Here is a 26,846-nt window from a genome sequence, read left to right as displayed (position 1 = left end):
ACCTTTCTTTGGAGCCAGACTTGAAGGTTGTTATATTGGCATAGCATAATTCATTCTGGTGACTCACTTAGTGCTCTGCCACTTTGGACAAGTTATTTCATCTCCCCATGCCTCAGTTTCCTGGATATAAAATGAAGATAATAGTTCTTACTCACAGGGAGATTAAGAGGACTAACCCATTTTGTCCCATTGTCCCAGATGTTGAACCACCTGTTGTTATGGTCTAGATATGAGGTGAACCCCAAAAGCTCATGTGTGAGATAGTACAAGAGAGTTTAGAGGTGAAATGATAGGGTTGTGAGAGCTTTAACCCAATCAGTACATTAATCCGCTGATAGGGATTAACTGGGGTAACTGTAGGCAGGAGGAGCTGGGGAGATGAGGGCATGCCCTTGGGGTTTATATTTTGTCTGCAGTGAGAGGAGCTCTATCTTTGCTTCCTGGCAATGTCCTGAGCTGCTTTCCTCCAACACACCCTTCCACCATGATGTTTTGCATCACCTCAGGCCTCAAGGAATGGAGTTGGCCAACTATGAACTGATAAACTTTTCTTCCTCTAATTGTTCTTGTCAGGTTTTTTGGTCACATCAGGAAAATAGCTGAGTAAAATTCCTATAAAAACTTAAATATAGTATATAATATGTAATTATATAATAATATGAATAAAATTATAATAATCATAATATTAATGATACATATAAATTCTAAATTATGATCTCCAACCTATTTTAATGTACTTGTGTTGATTTTATTAAAATATTCCCAGAATTAAAAACCTGGGACTTAATGAATTTAGGAGGTATATATGAACAGGGCTTGGCACACAGTTGGTTCTAGTTCTAGGTAAACAGTACCTTCTATTACTGACACACTAGCTCCCCACAGCCCCAATCCTACCTCGTGATGTATAGTTCCCACTGCCTCAGCTCAGTGACCATTGTGTCAGAAGCTCCATCCCTGTCAATGCTCCACCTGGACCTGGTGTTCCCCAGGAACCACACATCAGAAGAGAATGAAGATGGATGGTCCTCTTGACCATCCATCAGAAGAGAATGAAGATGGGTGGTCCTCTTGACCATCCATCAGAAGAGAATGAAGATGGGTGGTCCTCTTGACCATCCATCAGAAGAGAATGAAGATGGGTGGGGGTCGTTATTATGACAACAGGGCCCCGTGTCCCTTCCCTGTGTCTTCACATCATGTTCCTTCCTCCCACTCTCACTGCATACGTGGCCTCTTCTCCTCTCACAGACCTTTCCAAGTCCCATAGCGCCCTCGCATCCAGACATTGTAACTGGTCATCATACATATTAAGGCTTCCTGAACTCAGTGCTAGGTGGGGAATTAAATACCTAATAAGGTTTTTTTCTCTTTTCTTCTTATTGTCTTTTCCTCAAACCCATTGTATGTGTTCTAGCATCTGAGGGTGAACAAACCCATTGTAGAGAAAAATGGGGAAGTGGTAGTGAGGATGGTATGGAGATGGTTTCTGCTTACGCTCTGGGTGTTTCAAGGAGTTTGATAGATTGCTGACATTATGGTAATCCTTCTTACACAGGATAAATACTCAGCAACATTTTCAATATGATCATAAATAAAATGCATCATATATGCTAAACCCAAATTAAATGGTCTATTATCTTTTTTCCTTGCCTCTCTTGAAATGTAAATAAATAAAAATTCCCAAGCCACAATATTTTAGTATCTTAAATCTCTCATCCACATTTATAAAACAATTTTTTTTTTGTAATCACAGTGCTGAAGCAAAGTTGCACAATGAGCTACATTATCCCATTCCAAAGTCATAGAATTTGAATGGGCACCTCAGCCAAGCTCATCCCTATATCTACTCTAGGTCAGGGGCAGCAGATGCTCTTAAAGGGCAGACACTAAATAGGCTTTGTGAGCAACACAGTTGTTATCACTATTCAACTCCGTCATTGTAGCACTAAAGCAACAACACAAAACAAAAAAGGCTGGCTGTGACCCAGTGATTTTACTTATGGACACTGAAACTTTATTTTCATATAAGATTCTTGGGTCAATAAATATTATTTTGATTTCCCCCAACCATTTAGAAAAGTAAAAATATGTTTTAACTCATGAGTGGTATGAAAACAGATGTGGGGTTAGATTTGGCCCATTGGCCATATTTTGTGGATTCTTATTCTAGATTCTCAGGTTCATGCTTCAACTTGTGGAAGAAAAAATTATTCTGACACGTGTGAAAATGGCAAGGAAAACTTTATTCAGAATTACAGTGGTTGGTATCAAAAATATTGCAATAAGGAAGAAAGACAGGGCTCAATCCCAAATACAAATACAAGTGGGGATTGGTAATCGTGAGCAGGATGAGAGGATCAGTGGGTCCAAGGGGCAACATTAAGGGTAGGAGCGTTCTTGCTCAACCAATTTAGGATTCTTGCTGAAGGCAAGCTAAGGGCTTTCCCATCAAAGGCAGGCGATGAGAAGTGAGATCTGATATTGAGGGTGAGAGATTCTCTAAACTGAGTTGACAGGATTCCTGCTAAAGATGGGCTGTGCAGGCCCAGTGAGGTGCAGCTGGTCATGGCTGAGGCCTGGTTGAGGGTGTGGAGCCTGACTACAGTTTGGTCAAGGGGACAACCTTTGTCAAACAGCAATCAGAGCCTCTTTGCTTGTCATGGAGACACATGGTTAGCCAGGTAAAAATTCCCTTCAAAAGCAGGTAAGAAGCAATCCCATGGGCCTGCTTTTATTAACTCAACTTGAAAAAAAAGTAAGCCCCTTCAGTTGTCAAACTGAATCTCACCACAATTTATGCCAGTCTCACCCATAAAAATAACGTGGCCCATCACTCCTCTCCTCGCCACACACAATTAGCGATTTATGAAGTAAGGAACTAGCTGGCAGTTGTCTTCACAGATGAAGTCAGAGCCGTCTCATTCCTCGGCCAAAAGGCAGGGAAACCAATTGCTGAAGTCTCTTTTCCCTGGGGCTACTCAAGGCCAGCTGATGCAGAATGCCTGGGAAGGACGAGCTTTGGCTTTGCTGGAGATTTTTAACAGGGAACCTACCCTAAAAAATAACAATAAAATGATTTTTTTAAAAGTCCTGACTTCTGCCATTTTTTTACTGACACTTAAGTAGCAGTGCTTAAAGCATCTTAAGTCTAGATGTCTCTATGGAAACCCAAGAAAACTCACATTTTGTGGTCAAATGACTACCTATCTAGGGTTCTGTATCCTACTGGGTCATTCTCTGCCATCTACAATATCAGAAATATCTTAGACCTATTTTTCTGAAATCCTATCAGTCATAATGAAATTTATATAGTTAATACTTTTGGTGAGGAGGAAGTCAAGAGGGAAAGGACTTGCTTCTGAGGCTTCCTGCTAACTTTTATTAAGACAGTACTATTTAAAATATTCTTACTAGAAAAAGAATTTTGTGTATTCTGGCAGACATAAGAGGGAAAAAGTTGCCTAATACTTTAATAGCTGCTTTGCATTTTATATCATTAATTTTTCTTCCCTCCTTTCTATCAGTGTCAAATGCACTTTCTTTTAAAAATGTGACAGTTCCTCTCTCACAGCTGCTTATGCATTGCAATGGAGGGAAAAAACCAATTATACAGTGAATAACTCAGACATCTGGACCAGGACCAAAGTTAACATCACCAGTAGAGTCAACAGCCTTTTGTGTCTCCAGGTGTGATATGCTAAGGGGGAATATAATGTCACCTAGAATGCATGGCCTGAATCTAATCATAAGAAAACACCAAATAAATTCAAAAGAAGGACCAGTCTATTATTTAGAAGATGACAAAGAAGCAGCAGCAGAAGTGAAGGTGGTGGCAAGGGCAAAATGACCATGCTATTTAAAACTGCCAGGGAGGCTGGGGTAGAGCTCAACGGTAGAGGATGGACCAGGCCTTGGGTTCCACGCAAGCACCAAAAAAAAAAAAAAAAAAAAAAAAAAAAAAAAAAAAAAATCCTAAAAGGGCTTTGGAAGTGTTTCCAGATTTAAATGAGTTAAAGGCACAATGAAACTAAATGTAACACAATGTAACATCTGACTCTAACAGGGATCTGGTATTATAGGGAGGGTAGAGGAAATTCTCAAAAGGGAATAATTGGGCCAAAGGGCAAAATTGGAATACCAGTGATAAAGTATATCAACTTTAAATTTCCTGAAATCATTAACTGTATGGTGGTAACATCAGAAATATCTTATGCCTATCAAATACTGAAGCAATTCAGGCAAAAGGGCCATGATGCATGATATATACAAATTTTCAAATAAAAAGTTTCAAGAAAAATTAATAGTGCTTGGGATTTTGGGCTATCTATTTTCTCTCCATTATATTCCAAATACAACACAGGAAGAGGTGCTTGTGCCAAGTAACAAGAAAGCACAAAGATATTTTAACATGATCTTTTATCAGTGATTGGATCGGCCAAAGCATTACATAGCACCCATTTTCAGCAGTTCGTTGCAAAACCCAGCAAACATTGGATACTCTAGCAGCTTAGATATAATCACCCCCCCCACACACACACACATTTCTCTAAACAGGGCAGTGACTCTAAAACCTATTTATATCCTACAACTTCCAGAATCATCTGTACACAAAGCAAGTTTCTTAGCTGTTCTCTTAGGTAGGCACTGTCAGTATCAATCAATTGAATGCAAACTTTTGAGCTGAGACATATTAATATTTTAAGCAATGGCTAAGTCACTGGAGAACATGGTACTCAAGAAGTTGAGTCACCACGTGGAAATCGCTATCTGAATTTGGCAGCTGCAATGTCTGTGGCATCCCCGTGGTTCTGCATCAGCACTGGGAGTGCTGGCCTCCAAGGTACAATGTGCCATCTTAACTGATTTTTTACAAAAGTGATGGAGGCAACTATGCCTGCATTCAAAAATTCAGGACAGACTTAAACTCATTCTCTGGAGAGAGATCTAAAAAGGTGATAAGCTGAAATTAATTGTTCATCTACGTTAAGGAATCCAGAAACACTACTTCCTCATTCTTTAAAATACAACAAAAGGAGAACATATATACATTCTCTTTTCTATCCTTCCCTATTTACCACTTTATTTTGATTCTTAGTAATTACTATCTCTGGGATAAAATACTCATATACCATTTTTGGCTTTGTGTTTTTATCTTAGTCTCCTTATTCATCCCCCCCAAGTTTCAACTAATAATTTAACTTAGCAAATGTTTGCCAAAAACTTATTGGCTTAAGGTGCTTAGCCAGACTTACTGGGTGCTACTCTACAGAGGAAAGACCCTCCAGGTTGTTTATCCTACAAATAATCTCCAATAAGACGGCATCAAGATAATCAATGCAATGAAGTCTGCTTGCAGAAAAGCATAAGGAGCCAGAAGTGAATTATGACCAATTGCTAAAAAGAACAAACTAGTCAAGGCACTAAAATTTAATGAGAAGACAATTTTAAAAATAGGTAAAATTGAAGAGAAGGTGTCTGTAACATTATTCTAGATTTCAAATCATGCATATTCTTCTCCATAAAATTTCCCAAATGCAGTAAGAACACAGATGCACAAAACCAAGCAATTATAAATCCTCTGAAGCATGTAACTGTGATTAGCTGCTACTCTCAGTGATATAAAAATACTTCCACCACAATTACATTCCAGCCTGTAATGTAATTCAAAACAAACAAGTCAGAGACATCACTCAAATGGCAGAACCAACAAATACAGATGCTTTGCATCAAGGAAATGAATCCACTGAAGAAATGCACTAAAAAGGCACTGCCACCCGGGGCCTGGTGCTGGGCTTCTGCTGGAACGGCGAGGCCCCCTTCTGGCCAGAGGCGCACATTGCGCCCAGACAGGCTCTGCAAAGTGGCACTTGCCATCGGTGACCCTCACTCCAGTCGGTGAGATCAACGCCTGGGGCTTTTGCTGTGGGTACTTTTCGCTGTGTGGAGTTCACAGTTTAGAATTTTAGATCTTAAATTTAAATTTTATTATATGTATTTTTAAACAGAAATAACTTTGATTTTTAGATTAAGTTTATCTTTCCACTAATTCTGCAACTAGCATTCCTACCACCAAATGGTACACCTTTACCTAGTGTTACCACTACCTTTTTTTTTTTTTTTTTGCTATAATTCTTGTCACCCTTCAGTAAACCATGTGATTGACTATATTTATGATCTGTCTCCCTTTGAAGGCAGGATTCTTTGTTTTGTTCCAGGACCCTGACACAAAACGGTTGCTCGATAACAAGGAATTGTCTCATTTCTGCTTTTATTCTTTATTTTTAAGACTATTCCTCTTCAAAGAAGACATAAGTAAGGTTTTATTATAGCAATGTGCTATAACTTTAAAACGAACCTCAAATACTTAAGTATGCATTTTCTTTAAATGCTTTATAAAAAAATCTGTACCATAACTATATAATCAAGGTCATATCTACATAACTCATACACAATTTAAAATGAAGCCAGGCCCCAATGCCCTGGGAAGGGATCCCACTCTGAAGGCCAGTACTGGAGAACATGTCCTAGCTGGCACATGCTAGCTCAGACACAAGCAGGTAACTGGGGCTGGGTGCACATTCTCTGAAAAGCCAGCCCTTTCCTGGACTGGGCACCATGCTGTGGCTGAGGGGCATGCACTGCTTGCTAATTTCTAAAACCTCAAACCTTCATTTTTCCCCCTTCTTAAAATGTTCTTTCAGCTTGTGGAAAAGCTAATAGTTGTTTACAATTGTCAGACTTTTAAAAAGTGCTAATTTGTTCCCTTAACAGAGCAAATGATGAGAGGCACCATTTTCCCACAGAGAAACAACATATAAACATATGATTCATCAATGTCAACAGCTTTCAGGCCAGGAATTTTGTCCAGGTCACTGTGTGGCATTAGTCTTTCTCAGAATGAGTTCATGATCTCTGACATTCCTTTTTCCGAACTTTTGATTTTGGTGCTGAAAAAGAATAGAAAAGAAAAAGAGAACATGAAGACTCTCTTCACACTGATTTGCTTTAGGAGAGGTGCATGACTTGGAGAGAGGAAAACTGACCATTTGGATTTTCTTGTTTGTAGAAGTTCTTCAACAGCTGTACTGCTTCCTCAGCCCGATACCCAGGAATGCACTGATGAAATTAGAAAAATGAGAATGAACACCTTCCCATGAGCACATGTTGTAGCCCCTAAAAACAGCAACATGTACATAATAGGCAAATGGATCTCAGATAATATTAATTACTTTGGGGCTATTACTATGGGTAAAGTAGCACATTTATGAAAGAATAGACATTTAGCCTCAAACTATTATTGGAGCTGGTGGCTGTGTGATCTTGGGTAAGGTACTTAAATTCTATGCCTCCTGTGTACTATGTACTTAATAGCACTTGCTCAGAGGGATGGTATGAGGATTAAGTGAGATAATACCTATTAAATACCTGGTACATCATAAGTGCTTGTAAAACATTAACTATTTTTATCTGCTGTTATTTATTGGCGGCCCATTAAGTATTTGATGCTACAGAGCTAGAGTTGGCAAACTACACTTGGTGGGCTAAATCCAGTTCACAACTAAGAGTGGTGAGTTAAGAATGATTTATGCATTTTTAAAGATTAAAAAAAAAAGACTGTAACAGAGATACTGTGGTTCATAAAGGTTAAAACATATACAATCTGCCCTTTACAGAAAAAGTTTGTCAATTTTTGCTATAGAGGATTTTTTAAGTGTTTGTTCTATCTTTGGAATCTAACTGGAGAGAGGAAATCAAAACATGTGAAAGGATAGATAAGAAATTGTGATATCAGTAAGGAATGATATTATATGAAATATTACATGGAGAAGGTAAAAAACTTAGAGAGCATTTAAAGAGGTGGGCATATCCTTGGGCTGGCAACTAGGCCTGCATAACACATGGCCAAGCAGCAGCAGGGCAGGCCACAGGCTCCAGGCATGAACCCTAGGTGGCCGGGGCCCAGGCTCTGGGGGCCACAGGGTTATGTCAGGGCCCCATACCTACTCCCACCCTCAAGTGGGAGGGAGCTGTTCCCAGCCTAGAGGTTGGCTTTGCCAAGACTGGTCAGGGAAAAGAGGGGGGAGGGAGAGAGAGGTGGGGAGAGAGGCTGAGATGGTCCATTAGCCAGTGGAGCACAGAGCGCCCCTGATTACACTCCTGTCTGTGGTAGCTAGGACACACATTCTGAAGAGAAAGGACTTGCTGTGATTGAGGGAGGAGTCTGATGGGAACTGAACACCTGGAAGCTGCCAGAAGGAAATCTCTGTCCAGCCTGCTGACATTCTTAATGAGGACTGACTTGGGGCTGCAGGCAGATCAAGGGAATCCTAGGATGCTGATGACACCAAGGGAAGCGTTCCTCACAAGATCAAACCTTGGGTGTGCTGTGCCCCACAAGTGTATCCCCAGCACAACCCCAGTTGGAACCATCCACCTCCACTGACACCCCATTATTTCTAAATAGTCTTTAAAATGGGACAGTTTAACGATTCCAAGGATTGAATGCAGAGCATTCAGCCTCATGGTAGGTGGGTCCTCCAGATCATGGTCTCTTTTCCTGTCTTTAGGTGAGAGGTCGTACCTGAGCCCGTGTCCCAGTGATTCCTGAGTCTGGGGCACAGACTGGTGTAAAGAGAACTTCCACTGTCCTCCCATTCCTGCTTATGTTTTAATAAGCTTCTCCTTGGAATGTGTATTTGCGTCTGTCAGGAGTTGTGCCTGGACCACACAAAGCCGCACGCACCCTCCCCATGGCAACCACAACTGTCCTGACACCTGTCTCCTCACAGCAATTGCCCTGCTCCTGCCTCAGAACACTCTAGACTGCACTTCTACTTTCATTTCCTTGTCCATCTGATCATCACTGGCTTATGTTCTCAACTCCACTGAAGCTGCAAGTTCAGATATTCTAAGAGACCCTACTTACCACAAAACCCTGGTTTCCAGTCCACCTCCTTAACTCATCTTCTCTTCCTTTGGTCTCTCAGCACACTGTCATTCTGACCATTGTTGCTGGGTCCCTGCATAGCTGCCCTGGGCTTTCTGTGTATAGGTGCTGGTGCCCCAGGACTCCCACCTTTGCTCTGGAGAGGACCTAACCGCACATGCAAATCTCTCTCCTCTTACATGGAATTGGAGCAATGGTTCTCAACCTCAGCTGCTCATTAGAACCATTTGGGAGCTCTCTTCAAACACAGCAATGCTCATGCCCTGCCTTCTCATTCATTTGCTTTAGGGCAGGGAATGAGCATAAAAGCTCTCCAGGTGATTCAGACATGCAGGCAGGGAAGAGAATCACAGATATATATCAAGATAATATTTTCAAGTATTCATTATAGCTACAAATTTGTGGCTTTAGTAAAAAGCCCACATTCTTAATAAAATAAAATAAAAATCTTTAAAACAGAGCAGGTATTACAAATGAATTGACACCTTCTTTGAAAAGAACAGTTCTGTTGGTCTTTTCTATGAACTTTCACACTGCTTGTATTAGAAGAATCTATACTTCTAGAAGAAAAGAGATCCTACTTCCTTATTATCCCCTGCCTGTTGAATCCAGCCAAAGAAAGGAAGAAAATACAAAATCCAGAAGGCTGGGGTACCCATGTTTCTTTAGAATCTCAAAACTTTTAAAACAAATGCTTTGGTATCAAAACAGAGATACGGCTTCAAGCTATAGCCATTCAGTTTTAATTGAACTTCTGTGGTTGGGTGTAAAAACTGCAAATGAACTTTTTTAAGTTCAGACAAACTGTCTCTGTGCAGAGATGTCAGGGAAAGATGACTGTGTTTGTTTCCTCACATCAATGAAAGAAATGTTCCACCCATGTCATATCCTGGGGCTCATCTTTGTTCTATCCAGAAACTCTGAGAAATTTAGATCATTCTCATGAAGAAGTACTGTACAGAGTTAGCAATCCATTCACAAAGAGTTATGCAAGTAAAGTTTCAGTTACCCATAGAAGTGATGGAAAAAAATCAAATGACTTTGCTGATGTCTTTAATGATCAGGCAAATTGTACTGTTCACCTTCCATCATTCTATCACAATTTCTTTCTGATGTGATGTTAAAGGCATCTGTTCTCAAATGTATAGCAGTTGTTAGGAAAACTAATATCCAGATGGGCAGATTCAGACAGAATGTTCTACAAAACTTGTTCTCAGTGGAATCCAGCCAAATTTAGCCCTTCTTTGGTCCTTATCATATTCTAAGAATACTCAAGGATTTGAAGTGAACTGCCCAAGGTTCAGCATTTGTTAAATCCTTTTCTTTTTAAAGTACAATACTTTGGGGTTAACCTTCCATCTTGGAGAGAACAACTCTAGTCTGGGATGCGTATAAATTCCTAATGCTTATACTCTTAACCATAAAAATGTGGGAGCTGTGGCAAGAGCACAAGGGAAGTAGAATTCCTGAGAAATGAAAGATGTGGAGTCTTGGATCTGGGGGAAATGTCAACACTAAGAAGGCCAGGGGAAATAAAAACAGAGTAATTGCTAGAAGGTAAGTGGCAATCAAGCAAATGATTGGATTTGTGTAATAATATCGTGTTCACTTAAAATTGTATCTACTGACACTGACATAGGCTGAGCCTCCCCAAACTTGGTCCATCCTGGAGCAGGGAACATTCAGTGAGTGAAAGCTCTGGCGGCAGCAGCTCCTTAACCTACCTGTTTGTAGTGAAGGTGGTCAGGGGAAGGTCAGGGACTCTCCTGCAGGAGAGGCTGTGAGTGAAGTGAGGAAGCACTGACTAGAAACTTACCTGTTGTCCTCCACTGGGGGTTAAAGGAACCAACCCCCCAGGTCCTGCAATCCTGTCTGATTCTGACATGACTTTTTGGAAAACTGACCACACACTATTAGTGAGATGAATGCAATCGGAGAGAAAGAAGAAGCATAAGCATATCATATTACCTGAAAGGGCTTCCCAGTATTTGGTAAGTCTGCAGAGGCAATGTTTAGGACAGAGCCACAGCCACCAAATCGTTCATTCTGACAGCCATAGACGACCAATGGGATTTATAAGACAGAATTAAGGTTCTACATAGTACAGGCAGTACTGTGGCAAGATGAGGGTTGAAACCAGTCACTGTGGAGAGAAAGCTCAGGCTGCTCTGCAAGACAATTAAGTTGGGGTCAGTCCTAAACATCACACAATCCAGTTACACAAAAGAAAGAGGTTTACAGGATTTAGAAAGTGATATTTAACAATTGCCACAGAATGGAAACTGAGTGTGCGGTTGCTCAGCGTTCAGTTTAGTGCATTCTCTGCTTTTTCCTAAATCACTTTTTCAGAAACTCGAAAGAACTGGAGCCAGAGAGGAGGCTGAAAACCAATCCAGGGATTTTCACCTTTTAAAAATAACAGATTGTTCCTGCTTCTGTCCCTAAGTAAAATATACCTCGTGCCCCAATACAAAACCTCTGTATTATTTTTAAAGTGAAAATTATTCACACACGTACAGTTTAAAAAGTACATGAAAATGCCAGTATAAAACGTAAGTTTCTGTATTTTCATATAATTTTTTAAAAGCTCTTTAGGCTGACTATACCTAGCATTTATATTGCTTACTCTAGGCAAGACACAACCCAGAATTATAACATTAATAATTTATCATTTGTAGACAATTATAATATCATAAATGATTTTTTTAACTTATTTACTTTTGGCTTAAATTTTCTTATACTTTGTGATAGGTATTCTTAGTGAAAAAAAGTCAGATAAACATAGACAAAGTTTAAACTATCCATAATCCATTATCCAAAGCTAAAACTTTGGTGCATATTCTTCAGAACTTCTCCTATAATCCACTTTAATTTACTATTTATCCTTAGTTCCCAGCTTTTCTTTTTCTAGCTTATTTGCTCAATAGTTCTACACATCTTGATTAAAAAAAAAATAGGTAATTTTATTTTAATCTTTCCCTTTTTTGGCCAAGACACACAATGTTTTACAACGTGTTTTATAAGTTTGGGTTTTCTTATGGTAGAAAACAGGGCCAGGGTGTGCTCACTGGTGTGTGACTAGCATGTGCAGTAAGACTCTGAGTTGAATCCCCAGTGTCAAAAAAGAGGGAAGAAGACAGGTTTTGTGTCTGGTCACTCTCTGACAGAGGATGGGTACAAGACATGGATCTATGAAGTCAAAGGATACTCATCAGGCGGAGAGCAGCCGCACACATAATGCATGGCTCCACAGTGACATACAGCACAGTGTGTTCAAACACGGCAGAAGGACTCTGGCCATTCTGATGACACCAATCCAGGACCTGATCAATGGCCACCATCTCTGCATGTCGAGTAGCCTTAAAAGAGAGAGATGCTTGCATTGATATTGCTTGCTTTGTATAATAGATATTCTACAGATAAACAAAACATAACTACAAAAATAGATGCCTGTCATTTCTGCTGTTTTAACGACTGTTTCTGGGACACCCTTAGCAGCTGACAGCCTACTCCCCAGTTCACATATCATAACCTCACCAGCAGAAGACCACCTCATCTCAGATACTGAGCAAATCCTGCTGTATTTTTAGTTGAGTTCCTAAGTACCTTAGGGGACTCTTGCAATTAAAATGCCAGAGAGAAGTCTCAAAAAAAAAAAAAAAAGAAAGAAAGAAAGAAAAAAAGACATCTATGGTTTCTGAATATTTTAGGGGAAGCTTGAAATTTTCATAAGCTTGAGTTCCAGTTTCAAATATATTCTCAAGGCTGTCACTGACCTCACTCTAAGCAAATCTATATTTAGTTTACTGGAATGTCATCATTTATATTTTGGGGAATGAGATTTTATATACCAGCAGACTGTAGAGAAGCAGAGATTTGGTATGAATCTCAGATACCTCAGGGGAGACAGCATACTACAGGAGAAATCAACACAGCATGTGGAATTGACTACATTTAAATTTGAATCCTGACAGTGATGATACTAATTGTGTGGTCTTGAGGAAATATCTGATTTTTCTAAGCCTTGTTTTCCCCATGTGTAAAATGGGGTGCACTGATATCTACCCCTGCACACCTCATAATGTCTGCATTACATGAAGCACAGTGCTGCATAGTGCTATATACGTTCTTGGCTAGGTTTCTATCCCCCTTATTAAAATAGCTTAATGTAGCTCACAGATCTTCCATGAAATATTTATTTAAAATATCCATTATAATAGCATTTATCAATAATTTACATTGAGTGACAAATATGTACAAACCACAGTGCTAAATAAATTCTGTGTAGGATAAAGAATATCTCTGCCCTCAACAAGCATTAAATTGGGAGAGGCCAATAGAATGGTGCTAAGGCACAGTGTGAGAAGTGCTGGCGTTGTGGCCCAAGATGCCATGGAAGCCAGAGGCCAATGGGAGCAAAGCCAGCCAAGGGAGATGTATGGGCGGCAAATTATAGAATGAGAAACTCATACAGAAGGTACTTTAGAAAAGAGAGTGTCAATCTTGGCATCAAACTAAAACCACCTAGAGAGGTTAAAAAAAAATTTCCCTAATATGAGTTCTCTTCAAAACTCAGATTCAAAATTCCTGAATCATAGCTCCCCATAGCTCCCAATAATTATTGCACTGAATCATCTCAATCAACTCCTTCTTTTACTACTAAAGAAGTTACTCTATGTTAGCATGTATTAAAGGGACAGGGAGAGGAGGGGTGATGGTGAAGGGGTAGTGGCAGTATGGGGGCCAAAAGTAGAATTCAGGTCTCCTCACTTAGGTTCCAAAGTCTTTATAACCATATTTAAAAGGTAATCTATATGACACGGGATACCAGAATAGACCTTGCTTAATTTTTAGATATAGAAGAAATCCAGGTTATGGAATGGAGGGGGATTAGATGGATATTGTTAGGTCATTAAAAATTCTCATGCTAAAGATATCATACCAAACTACAGAATACAAATTGGGAGATATGATAATTGTTTAAAACAGAATTTCCATGCCACATGCAGTGGTGCACAAGCACCTTGGGAGGCTGAGGCAGGAGGATTGAAAGTTCTAAGCTAGCCACAGCAACTTAGTGAGGTTTTAAGCAACTTAGACCCGGCATCAAAATTAAAAGGACTGAAAAAGGGCTGAGGATGTGGCTCAGTGAGCAAATACCCCTAAGTTCAATCCTTAGGTACCAAAAACAACAACAACAACAGAAACAAAAAAACAACAGAATTCCTAGGTAAGCATCAATAAATTCATTAATTGCTATATATGTTTATTACTTACCTCATAGATACTTCAATATCCTCATAACAATTGCTTTGTAAATCTGTGTTTCTACTCTTCTTGTGTTTTGCTAAATCTCAGGTTCATTTTTCTCTTTTTGGTAGACGTGATAGATGAACTTTAAAGTCCTTAAAGCACTGGGTACCAACATTAGATTGCGCTCCGGCTCCCAAGATCACATGGTAAGCTCAAAGTCCATTTGAATGGCACTACAGTTAAAAGTTATTCTCGAGTCCATGTGGTACTTTATAATCATAAAATTTAGTATTTTCCTTACACTCATACTTCCCAGGTATACCTACCATGACACACTGTTATGACACCATGTCTAAGGAGCACTGCCTTAAATCATGCAATTCCCACCAACCACAAGAAAACCACAAGTCACTGGAGCACATGCACTATATGCAGCTAAAGACAGCTGGTGCTGGAAACCTTATTCTGTTGACTTATCTGCTACAAAAATAGGTTCTTTTAAATAATTCTTCTATACCTCCCTCCAAAGATATAAATTGAAGATGATTCTTAATTTACTAGGAGGAAAATATTTAAAGGAAATGAAGAATGCATGAAGAAGTACATTGATCTCCTTTGCAAAGTAGAGTTTTCAGGTATTAGATTTGCTTAAAGTGGAGCCAGACTTGTTTCTTCCACGCTGACATACTGATGTAACAGAATGCACCTGGGTTTCACTCAAGTGTCAAAGTAAAACTATGAAACAGAAAACCAGGAAATCTTATCCCCTAAGATTTTATAACTTCATTAGGTTTTTCTGAATTTTCCATATCTAAAACAAAACAAAACAAAACAAAAATTGTATTGCTGTTGTAATCTGAAAAAAAAGCATTTTTAAAAAAGAGAGATATTAAAGAAAACTTTGCCAACACTGGTGACTACTCCAGGGTCACATTCAGTCTCATCTGCTCATCAATTGTCCTAGGTGCCCTCTGCTTCTACCACCATACTGTATGTTTGCAATTACACTACTCAACTCACATACATTTTTGGTTTCATTAACTTCGTTTCTTCCCTTCCCCACAACTTCATTGTTGTAGACCATAAGGCAGCCAACAGGAACTTCAGTATTTTCGAGGGCTTGTTTGGCCTGAAACACAAAATGGAAAACCTGAGATGTAATGTTCAATACTTGAGAAAGCTATAGGAAAGAAACTGATGCAGCACAAACAAGATGCACATGTACAACCACCAGAACAAAGAAATGCAACTGAGCTTTCTCTCTTCTCAAATTTAGCTCTGCCACAGTATTGAACACCCGTGTTCTCTGCTGTGTGTCCATGTTAAGGAAGACTTGGGAATAAATTCCCTTCATAGTTTCCATGACACCGATTTCTTCTTCTCACTGGAAGCACATGGGATCACAGGACTACTATTAACCACTATCTTGAAGTGCCAGGGGCACCCAGTGTCTGAGAGAGTACACATGTGTGCAAACAGGTAGAATAAATAACATTTACAAAGTTTTCATTAGAATTCTGTTAAAAGTCGACTTGTTTAAAATTTTTTTGCTTTTCCAAAAATTATAGAAATGATTCCCTAAAGTCCTAATAGCATAAATGGATGTCAATAACAGAATGTCATCATGTCCCACAATTTCTACTGTAAGTGAGACAATAAAAGTTTAGGAACCCTCCATGTAAAATGGCACCTCCCTGCACACATTTGTTTTGCAACTTCCTGTACATTTGTAATTACTTCAAAATGAAAAGTTAATACATGCAGGTAAACAAGAAGAATCTTGCAACAGAGATTGAGCCTACTGAGGGAGGAGAGAAACTAGAAGTGTACAGTGTTAAAGGAAACCCCAGAAAAAAGTAGGACAAGAAGGAATGGGGGTCAACTGTCAAGCTCAGGGTCATTTAGGCAGAATGGTGGAAATGAAAACCAGTGGTCTAAAAGTGGCTTATCTATGGGTTAAACTTCTAGCTTCCAATTATACTTTCCCAGCAAACCTCCCAAAAAGTAACACTAAGTTTATGTCTCAAGTATTCAGATCCTGAGAGCATGAAAATATAAAAGCTTATAAATTTTTGAAAGCTTACTTTGACCTTTCCCATGCACTTTATAAGAATAAATTCGTTTAGTTTACAACCCTATGAGATAGTGCAATGATCTTCCCTATGTGGCAGGTAAGGAAACAGAGGCATGGGTATCACATAACTCGCCCATGTGAGAGAGCGGGGCCACAGCCCAGACAACTTGGCTCTACTCATTCACCTGCTCAACAAATATCTGTGGGTACCTAGCAGATGACAGGCTCCAAGGTTCTCTGTCACTGTTCTGTCTCTAATTTTATTCACATCACTGATAAGCTACTTTATCAGGGTTTGGGCTTAGAATGGGTCAAGAGACAAAAGGAGAGGGAAGAGTCAGCAAAAGAGTGAGACATGGAAAGTTTAAGGATTACAAAAAACATCTGCAAGAGAATAATCAAATGGAGGCCACACATAAGGCTTTTCTGAAAGTTCCTAAAGAACTCTAGTTATTTCCATGAGAATATTTCAGACACACAGAAGAGAATCCAAAACCAAGTGGGATATGCACAGGTAGGAAGTGAGAGGGACAGGGAGTTGCCATTGCCTACCAGACTCCTCTTGCCCACCTGAAAACAGCAGGCACCATGCTAGAGGTTGTTGCTGGCCTGATTAGCCCCTCTCAGCTCCCAGGTCACCAGCAGACTGGACTTGTGCCTTCCATTTCCTCCTCTGGATTTTTTCTTTTTCTTTCAGCAAATGTATCTCACTAGCAAATAGGAGTGATGAGAATATCTTAAGAGGACAGATACCACCACCAATGAAGAATAACCGAGTTAGCCACGCTGGGAGTGAGGATCAGAATGGCAAGTCAGGAAGGTCGTGCTGAGAATAAGACAAGGCTCCATGGAAATGAGTTAGGGAAACCGTTTCCTAATAATAATACACATATATTTGCTTTGCTGACAAGTTCAAAGCAGAGTTAATTAAGCTGAAAATCCATTTTACTCTATCCCTTTCATACTTTCCAATGCTCCTCCCACCTCTTCTGTCAAGTCTGATCATTTCTTTACAAACACAAAAGAGTTCAAGTAAAATGGATCTGAAATGTGTGCAAGCAGCTCTGAATTTAACATACCTTGCCTTTTTTGGGAGACCAAAGCTTAGCCACTATTTCAAATGGCATCTTGGTCTTACATAAACTAACAAATTATCAACTTGCAAAACTGAAGTACAAAAGTTCTTCTTTCCAGCCTGAACGTGGGTCTCCATTTTGTCTTTAAGTATAATTTGCTTTTCTCTCTGTCATGACTGCCAACTTAGATAACTCCTGCATGGAAGAGCTGCTATAGTTTTGACTATGTTCTCTAAAGACACTGCTACCCAAAACCGATGTGGTAAAAAAGAGGGGTAGGAAGAAAAGAGACCATGTTTGAGACTCTTGATGAGTTTCCAAAGACATATTTCCTACTAAGGACAAAAAATGAGGGGGAAAAAACAAATGAGCCAGCATAACTCCAAGGTACAGCATCATAACATAAGAAGGTTAAACTATACAACTGTTACTGCAAATGATTCCCAGAAGTTCTATTTTCACTCTATCCACTTTAAATCCCTCAGCATGGCCTCCCAACACTCACCCTCCCCACCAGGCAGCCAGGGAGTCTTTTCACTGATCTGCTAGGTCTATGGCTCTTAACCTTTTTGGAGCCAAAATCGAAGTTGAGAATCTGAGGATAGTTATGGACTTTCTTAATGGAAAAAGGCAGCACATACACATAATAATTTTCCATATAGTTTTGGGGTTCACAGATCCCCCTAAAATATGGGCCACAGATTAGGAAGCTGTTTTCTAGAAAGATAGTTGACAAAGTCCTTCATGTCTTTCTGACAGTTCTTCTGATCAGTCTTTCCTTTCCACTAACCATTATCCCCACTTCCACTTAAAATGCAGAAGGAATCCTACAATTTATCTCAATGAACTTGCTCAGGACTTTGTCAGCAATTAACTGATAGTGTTTTATATCTGTCCCTCATGTTGATCTCTTGCATTAGTCAGCTTTCCATCACTGTGACTAAAACACCTGACAAGAACAACCTAGAGGGGGAAAAGTTTATTTTGGGCTCATGGTTCTAGAGGTTCAGTTCATGGTTGGATGATTCCATTGTTTTGGGCCTGATGTAAGGCAGAATATCATGGTGGAAAAGTATGGTGGAGGAGAGCTGCTCAGCTCATAGCAGCTGGGAACAGAGAGAAAGAGAAGAGCCAGGCACAAAGTGTAATCCCCAAGTAACCCAGTGACCCACTTCCTCTGGCCACACCGCACCTGCCTACAGTTACTACCCATAATCCATTCAAATTATTATAATCCACCAAATGCATTGATCCAGTGATTATGTTACAACTCTCATAATCTAATTCTCTCACCTCAGGAGTTTTGTGGTACATCTCATATCCAAACCGTGACATCCCTGGATGTGTTGCTTATGCACATCTCCATCTGAGCGTGGCTTAATCCTAGAAGGATAGCACTAGATCCAGTGCTGTTGCTCACCTTTGCAACTCTAGCCCCCAGCACAAGCCCTAACACACAGAGAACACTTAATCATGCCACATTTATTAAAATGAAGGCATGTTTGTTTTGGCTTTCTCTTTGAATTTTCTGCAGGGCCTAACACAATTTTATACTAAGTGCCCAGAAAATGTATACTACATAAACACTATTAATTCTAGAAAACTTGCAATTCTTTTTCCTCTTTGTGTACGTATAATCTTTCTTTTTTCCTAATTATAAGGTAAAATATATAAGAAAACATGGAAGTTTAAAAAAATCGAAACAAAAACAATTCATAACATCAACACCCCAAACTTTACTATTATTCTAAGGCAACAAAAGTTTTTCAGTTTTTTTTCTATGCCTGCATACATACTTTTGTAGTTTTTTAAAAAGTCAAAAAGATTTACACTTTATATACAGTGCAACAGTCTGCCTTTTTCTTTTAGAAATGTATTATAAACATTTCCCTTGGATGGATAATAATTTTTATCACATGATCTTTAAAGTATTCCTCTATATGAACATATCAGATTCATTTACCCAAACCCCAACTGTTTGACATTTACATTTCTTCAAATTTTTCATTTATTATAAACAAGTAAAGAACTGCCCTACAAATTATGTCTATTGCTTCCTTGTGAATTACTCCAAGAAATAACTATAAAACACATAAGAACTCCTACAGGGTGATTTTAAAAAATGAATAATAAAACTGGGCAAATATGCTTAAGCAATTCACAGAAGAAAAGAAACTAAGTGTTCAATTAGGATGCTCAAGGTGGAAGTTGGGAAATGCAGTTGAGAAAAGGAGAGTAGAGAACATGTAGTTGAGCCTCAGCAACCCGACACTGACTGGAAGCACAGGCCAGAACAGAATAGACGGTTTGCCTCAAACCACAGCTCTATCCTAACCATCCTGTCACCTTGAGGAAATCACTTAACTTTCTCAACCCCAGTGTCCCGATCTGAAGATGAGGACACTAACAACTCCCAACTCGAGAGGCTGCAATGGGGCAGCCCACATGAAACACTGCACAGCACCCTGGGTGGAACATAAGAGAACAGCGCTATTACTTAATCAGATATTTTTCCAAGTCCGTATCCCTAGAACACTGTGCTAAGCATGCAGCGATAGTTAAAATTGTAAACTTTCTCACACACTCAGCTCTCCAAATAAAACTGTGATGAAAATTGTTTTATTAAAAATAATAAAGTTGATGGCTTTATTTAAGGCTCAGGAACAACACCAAAAGTAACAGGGATATGCCAAATATTAAAGAGGAATGATTCCAGGTCTAGTGGAGAAGGAGTAAAACAGGACACTTTCAGACACTGATAATCGAATTTTGACCAAAACAAACTTTTGTAGCAATGGAAATGCCCTATTCTATGTTATCCAATATGTGGCCACTGAAGACTTGAAATGTGGCTAGTACAACTGAAGAGTTGAATTTTATTTTCCTTGAATTAATTTAAATTTAAATAGCCAACATGTGGTTAGTGATTACTGTATTGGGCAATATTATTCTAGACAATGATACAATATCCATATAATTTTAAAACACACATACATCTTTTGTCCTACTTTTGGTAGGTTTTCTATTGCAATGAAAGTTCCATGAGACAGGGTTGAGAAGATGACAAGTCAAAATTAAAATTTTTTTGTAAAAGTACAAAAAAGTTGCTAATAATCAAAAAGAATATATAATTCCATTTATGCAAAAGTACCTGTAGATGTTTCTATGTGGACAGCAATATATGAAAGGATGCTCCCAAAATGTTAAGTATTACTTCTGATGGCAGGACTTTTAGGTAATTTTTACATAATTTGTTCAACTTATATATATATATATATATATATATATATATATATATACATATACACACACACATATATAAATATATATTATATATATTAAACATATATAGAAATATACATATATTAAACTTTTATAGTTTGAATCTCTTATGACTGAATTATTGATATAATCAGAAAAATAAAACACTAAAATATTTTTATTTTGGGAAAAAAGAAAAAAAGGGCATCTAAACACAGGAAGAAACCAAAACAATATAAATTATATATTGTCTAGGCATCTATAAATTATACATTAAGGTAATCAAACCTGTCTGCTTACATATGTTGCAATTTTCCTTCTTTGCCATTTGCTTTGTTACTTTGCATGTTATCTTTTAAACAGGTAGGTGCTCTGAATGTTTATATAATGAAAACCCAATAACTTTTCTTTCAAGTTTTCTTCCTTTGGTGGTATACTTTAGAGCTCTTCATTCCAAGATTGTATAACTACTACCTTTCTTTTTTAAGTCTGATTCACTGACAGTTTTGTTAATTTTAATTTTTGTTCTTTAATTCAATCTTTTCAATTAGATTTTTACATTTTTACTATAAAAATACTCATAATTCTTTTTCTAAATCACCCACAATTTTAGCCTGTTAATGACCTTTGTATGTTCTCTTCTGGTCTTCATTCACTAGAACAGAATGATAGCTTATACATTGAGCATATCATGTTGAGCACTTTACAAACACTGTCTTTTTAATCTGTACAGTCTCATGAGATTGATATTATAGTCTCATTTTTACAGAAGAAGACACTGAGGCTGAAAGGGTAAGCACCTATCAAGGTCAGTTTGCTAGTCAGTAGCCATTTGAACATAGCAAACCTCTAAACTTATATGTATAAAATAATTTGTATTCTACTTATTTAATGCTAAACATCACATGTTCCCTGGTTGCACTCTTATGTCTAACCTTGAAATGAAAATCTTTTTTTTTTTTTTTATCATTCTACACTATTTCCAGAAGCAACTGTATTACTGGGTCAAATGATACGAACTTTTGTTTGTGGCTATTCATAATGTTATGCTGGGCTGCCTTCCAAAATGTTGATCCTGTTAGACTGGTATGGATGTACTGATTTTTGCACAGTCTCATTAACTTTAGATGACATTTAAAAAAAATAGATTTAAAGTTTTCCCAACAACTGTTTTCTTTCTTTTTATAACCTAGGCTTATGGGTTGTTTTATTACTAAAATTTAAAAACGATGGAAAATTTCCAATGTAACTTCTTTATTTTAAATATGATTAAAGTGAGACCCAGAAATGATACAATTGAGCTGTTTTCACCTGCTTGTGTTCACTTTGCATTTCAGTAAGCCTTCTGAGTGATTCATGTTGGCCACAGAAAAATGCTTACTCCGTCCATGTGCTATGAGGACAACTGTATCCTCCCCATATCACACTGGACATTCTCACTTTCAAATCCTCCGTACAGCGCTGAGCAGGATGACAGACCTGTAATCCCTCCTTGGGAGACTGAAGCAGGAGGATTGCAAGTTTCAGGCCAACTTGGACAACATAGTGAGACCCCATCCTAAAACAAATAAATGAATTCTCAGTACAAATTAATTAACGAATAACGGGCTGCCTCCAGATTTGACGCTAGTTATAATTCTGTACAGTCCCATGGGACTCTTGGGAAGTAATTCTCAAAAATAATTTAAGATTTGAAATTTCTTTCAGGGAAAAAGCACAAGATTTATGACAAGCACTTTTTTTTCTTTTGTTTAAGGCATGAGGAACTAATACACAATGGCCAAAACCATTAAAAAAAAAAAAAGCAACTGCTAAGGACGTCCCTAACCTTGCACAGGATGCAAACTATGTAATTGCACCCTAGGTGTATATAAGTGAATTGAGAGACAAAAATGTCAAAGCCATAGGGATCATAAAATTCTCTAGAGTTCAAGCATCTCATTTCAGAGTAGAAAGTGAAGCTATGAGGATGGTGTGATCTGCCAAGGTCACATGAAAGAGTAAAAGGACTTAGGTGTTTAGTCCAGAAGTCCAGATATAGAGTAGTACAGGGTGGTGGTGAAATGCCAGTTTGATGAAAAGATGATTAAAAGAAAATAAAAACAATACAAAAGAAAGGGAAGAAAACACAGTTCTGATACAAAAGTGAAAAGCTCAATGACTGAACTTAGCTGTTCTGAAACCCCCATGAGACCCTTATGAAAGCACCTCTAGAAGTGTCATCTAAGCAAGTTCAGCACATGAACACCTTGAGAAAAGCTTATGAACGGAGGAAACCAAAATTGTGCTTTGCCAGCACCAGGCATCACCTGCCCTCTAGATCTCTCACCACAGAAAGATACTAATGCAGTTGATTCTGCCTCGCCAATGCCCCCCAAGGCCCACGTGTTCAAGGCATTGGGAGGTGTGGAACCCTGCAGAGGTGGGCCTGGTGGGAGAGCTTTAGGTCATTGGGGGAGTGCCCTGAGAGTGGCTGTGGGACCCCACCTCAGCCTACTTCTCATTTCCTTTTGACTTTGGATATGAGGTGAGTATTTCGCCCCACCACAGGCTCTCCACCATTGCCACTGGACAATCCCACTGGTCATGAACCTGGACCTCTAAAACCATAAGTCAAAATAAATCTTTCCCTTCATAAATCAATTATCTCAGGTATTTATGGTGATGGAAAGCTGACTAACATACTCTATGATATTTTAGCCTTCTCGCATCTTTATTATTTTCATCCTGGCTATTAGGAAGTTGTCTAGCACTTGATGTTATTGAAATGACTTGGGGTAGTGCTATGCTTTAGATAAATGTCCCATATTTTAAAGCTTTGGTCTCCATAGTGGCACTCTTAGGAGGCGGTGGATCCTTTAGGAGTTGGGGCCTAATAGGAGGTCCTGAGGTTATTGGAAGCTTGCCCTTGAAGGGAATTGTGATGCCCTTGTCTCTTTGTTTTTTCCTTTTGTTCCCTGGCTCTCTTTCTCTTTTACTCTACTACACACTCCCACTATGCTGCCTTGCCACAGGCCCCTAAGTAATGGAGCCAATTGATCATGGACTGGAACCTCCAAAACTGTGAGCCAAAAAACCTTTTCTCTTTATAAGCTAATTATTTCAGGTATTTTGCTATAGTAACAGAAAGCTAATTTTTGCTGGGAAGAAGAATTAAACTTCGGTAACACATGAAAATTCACTATCTCCAACTTGGAGAATTTAATAACATAAAAGGAGTTCAGGACAAACAAATTCATATTAAAAATTACAAGTTAAGTTTTGAAATGCATATTTGCATGTTAATTTTTAAGTATCAGATATAAGGCTATGCATCCTCTAATTTTAATGGAAGAAATAAATTTGAAAGAGGGCTTTAAGAATGTGTCAGAGTATCAAGTTACTAGGTCGTGATTAGTATTTTTTTTAATGCAGTAAAATAAAAATACCAGGAAGACTGTGTATAGGAAGAAAAGCACTCTTCTGTGAACCTTTTGTTTAAATTATATGTGTTTCCTGAGTTATAATATAAAATAGATTTTTAACCAAGGATCACTTTTTAAAAAGTATTAGTAGCAAATTTAAAAAAGCATTATACAAGTAGAAGAAAATATTAGATGCTCTCATGCATCATAGCTTACATAAGAAACTGAAAAACATTTGGTTGTTAAAGTGAATAAATACAGGGAAAATAATATGAGAGGTTATTTTAGTAAGAGTTCTGAGAACAGACAAGAATAGAGAAAATTTTTCAGTGGAGAATCCCCAACATTGAGTATACTCAATAAACACTTGTGAAATAAACCAAAAATTATGAATTAGTTAGCTATAGGAGACCAGAGATCAGTAAGGGTAGAACATAAGCGAAACATGTATGAAAAAGGTTGTTTTACAGCAGTTTCAGAGAAATGAAAAACTGAAGGGCATTTCATATATATTTATGTTTATGCATATATATGAAACACATTGTGTATTACATAAACACATGTACATACGGATATGTACTTATCTATATATAAATGCATATATGTTTGTGGTTTACACTTATGTGCTGAAAATCTGGTGAACAATGAACTGCATATGTGACAGTGGTCTATAAGACTACAATGGAGTTAAAAATTTTCTATGGCCACAGGGCAGTGGTGGCACCTGCAATTCTAGTGACTTGGGAGGCTGAAACAGGAGGATGGTGAATTCAAAGTCAGTCTCAGCAACTTAGTGAGGCCCTAAGCAATGTAGATCCTGTCTCAAAATAAAAAATAAAAACAGTGAGGGATGTGGCTCAGGTTAAGTGCCCTGGGTTCAATCTCCAGTACCAAAAAATAAATAAATAAATAAATTGAAAAATCCAATTGCCTTGAGATGTTATAGTTGTAATAAAGTTGCACAACACACTACTCATGAGTTTATAGTTATGCTGGTGGACACAACCCTACTTGTGCTGCCAGTCTGGTGAAAATACATAAAATTTGATAAAGATAATCATCTACTATGTTACTTGTTTATGTATTTACTATACTATATTTTTATCATTAGAGTGTATCCCTTCTACCTATTAAAAAAAAGTTAACTGAAAGACAGCTGTGCACAGGTCCTTCAGGAGGTACTACAAAGGAAGGCATTGTTAACACAGATGAGAACTGCAGGAATGGTATTGTTCCTGAAGACTTTTCAAAGGCACGAGAAGAGGAGGTAGAAGACAGTGGTATTGATACTGACCCTGTGTAAGCCTAGGCTAATAAGTGTATTTGTGTCTTAGTTTTCTTTTTTTTTAACAAAGAGTTTAAAAAGTAAATAAAGTTACAGTAAGCTGAAGTCAACACATTGAATAAAGAAAAAAATCTTTTTCTAAAATGTAGCCTAAGTGTAGAATGTTTGTAAAGTCTACAGTGTATACAGCAATATCCTATTCACCCAGTAGTCACACACTGACTCACCCAGAGCAACTTGCAGTCTTGCAAGCTCTGTTCAAGACATATGCCCTATACAGGTGTACACTTTTTAAATCTTTTACACTGCATCATTAATAAGTTTTCTGTTTAGATACACAAATACCTACAATTGTGTTACAATATCATACAGTATTCAGTTCTGTATCATGCTATATGGGTTGTAGCCTAGGAATTACAGGCTTACCATATAGCTCAGGGTGTAGAAGGTTATACTGTCCAATTTTGTCTAAGTACACTTTATAATGATCACACAATGATGAAATTGCCTCAGGAGGCATTTCTTGGAACTTGTCCTAGTAGGCTGTACATACATCCACCATACAAACTTTTATCCCTATTAAGGAGCTCACTGGCACACACGAATGGAGTAAAGCTTGGATAATACCCGAATCTGATTAGCCCTCCTCAACACTACAGCGGGAGAGGGAAGGAAGCACAAGGGCAGCGGAAAGCACTGTAGAGAGAATGAATGAACGAACGAACGAATGATAGGCGCTGACCGTACAGGGACGTTCTTTCAAACTGCTCCCCACCAGGAACATTTCAGCTTTCTTGCTTCTACTCGATATGTTCAAGGGTCCCCAAATACAAACTACTGTGACTTCGTAGATTTGAAAGTGTGCGTCCACGGGAAGGAAGGAGAGCAGCTGAAGGGATACATTAGCACCTACTCCTTGACAGTAACACAAGTAATTTCTGTATTTTTCTCCTTCCCTTCTTCCAGAGCCACTGTGTATATATATATATATATATATACTATTGCCACAGGGCAGTGGTGGCACGTGCCTGCATTTCTAGTGACTTGGGAGGCTGAAACAGGAGAATGGGGAATTCAAAGTCAGTCTCAGCAACTTAGTGAGGCCCTAAGCATATATATATATATATATATATATATATATGAGAATAAAGTCAGCCGTTTACCCAGAAAATCTGAGCACCGTCTAGATTATGGTGTGAAACAGCGCGCCGGGGAATTTTGCTCAAATACCGGGTAGGGATGCAGCTGGAGAAAGTTCGCCCCGCAGCATCCACCCGCCCAGGCTCCTCACCATCTGCATCGCCTCCTCCATCCACTTTTCGATCTCCTCTGCTGACACCATGCACGAGTCGCCTGTGGCTGGCGTGGAAGTCACCTTTGCCTCCATACCGCACCCGCGCGCGGCCTCTGGGTGCCGGAGGCCCAGACCGAAGAGGAGCGGAGGGCCGCGGAACGCAGTGGAAACGGGCTGCCGTTTCCGGAGGGAGGCGAAGGCCAGGACACGCGGGAGCAATTTCTGGACGGACCCGAGCGCTCCGGACCA

The 26,846-nt window shown here is 38.8% G+C and overlaps 1 protein-coding gene across 1 annotated transcript; it reads right to left on the bottom strand.

Annotated features, from left to right (window-relative positions):
• Positions 1–5,415: 5,415 nt before the first annotated feature.
• On the bottom strand, positions 5,416–26,737 carry Adat2 (adenosine deaminase tRNA specific 2). The gene is made up of 6 exons (XM_047558207.1): positions 26,595–26,737; positions 15,228–15,332; positions 12,159–12,309; positions 10,919–11,025; positions 7,047–7,119; positions 5,416–6,950 (listed from the first exon to the last, which is right to left on the bottom strand). The coding sequence occupies exons 1-6, from the start codon at positions 26,688–26,690 to the stop codon at positions 6,907–6,909; spliced, it is 576 nt and encodes a 191-aa protein (XP_047414163.1). The 5' UTR covers positions 26,691–26,737; the 3' UTR covers positions 5,416–6,906.
• Between the last annotated feature and the right edge of the window lie 109 nt (positions 26,738–26,846).

This window comes from Sciurus carolinensis, chromosome 7 (genome assembly GCF_902686445.1).
Source record: "Sciurus carolinensis chromosome 7, mSciCar1.2, whole genome shotgun sequence".
Lineage (NCBI taxonomy): Eukaryota > Metazoa > Chordata > Mammalia > Rodentia > Sciuridae > Sciurus > Sciurus carolinensis.
This window is presented reverse-complemented; position numbering and strand designations above follow the sequence as displayed.

Bases quoted from the DNA above. Each gene is read 5' to 3' on its own strand.
- Adat2 (XM_047558207.1), bottom strand. From the start codon at position 26,690: ATGGAGGCAAAGGTGACTTCCACGCCAGCCACAGGCGACTCGTGCATG. The intron at 15,333-26,594 runs GTGAGGAGCCTG...TTTGTGTTTCAG, and splicing joins TGGAGGAGGCGATGCAGATG to GCCAAACAAGCCCTCGAAAA. The intron at 11,026-12,158 runs GTATCCTTTGAC...ATTCTGTCTTAT, and splicing joins GGCTGCTCTCCGCCTGATGA to AAATCCCATTGGTCGTCTAT.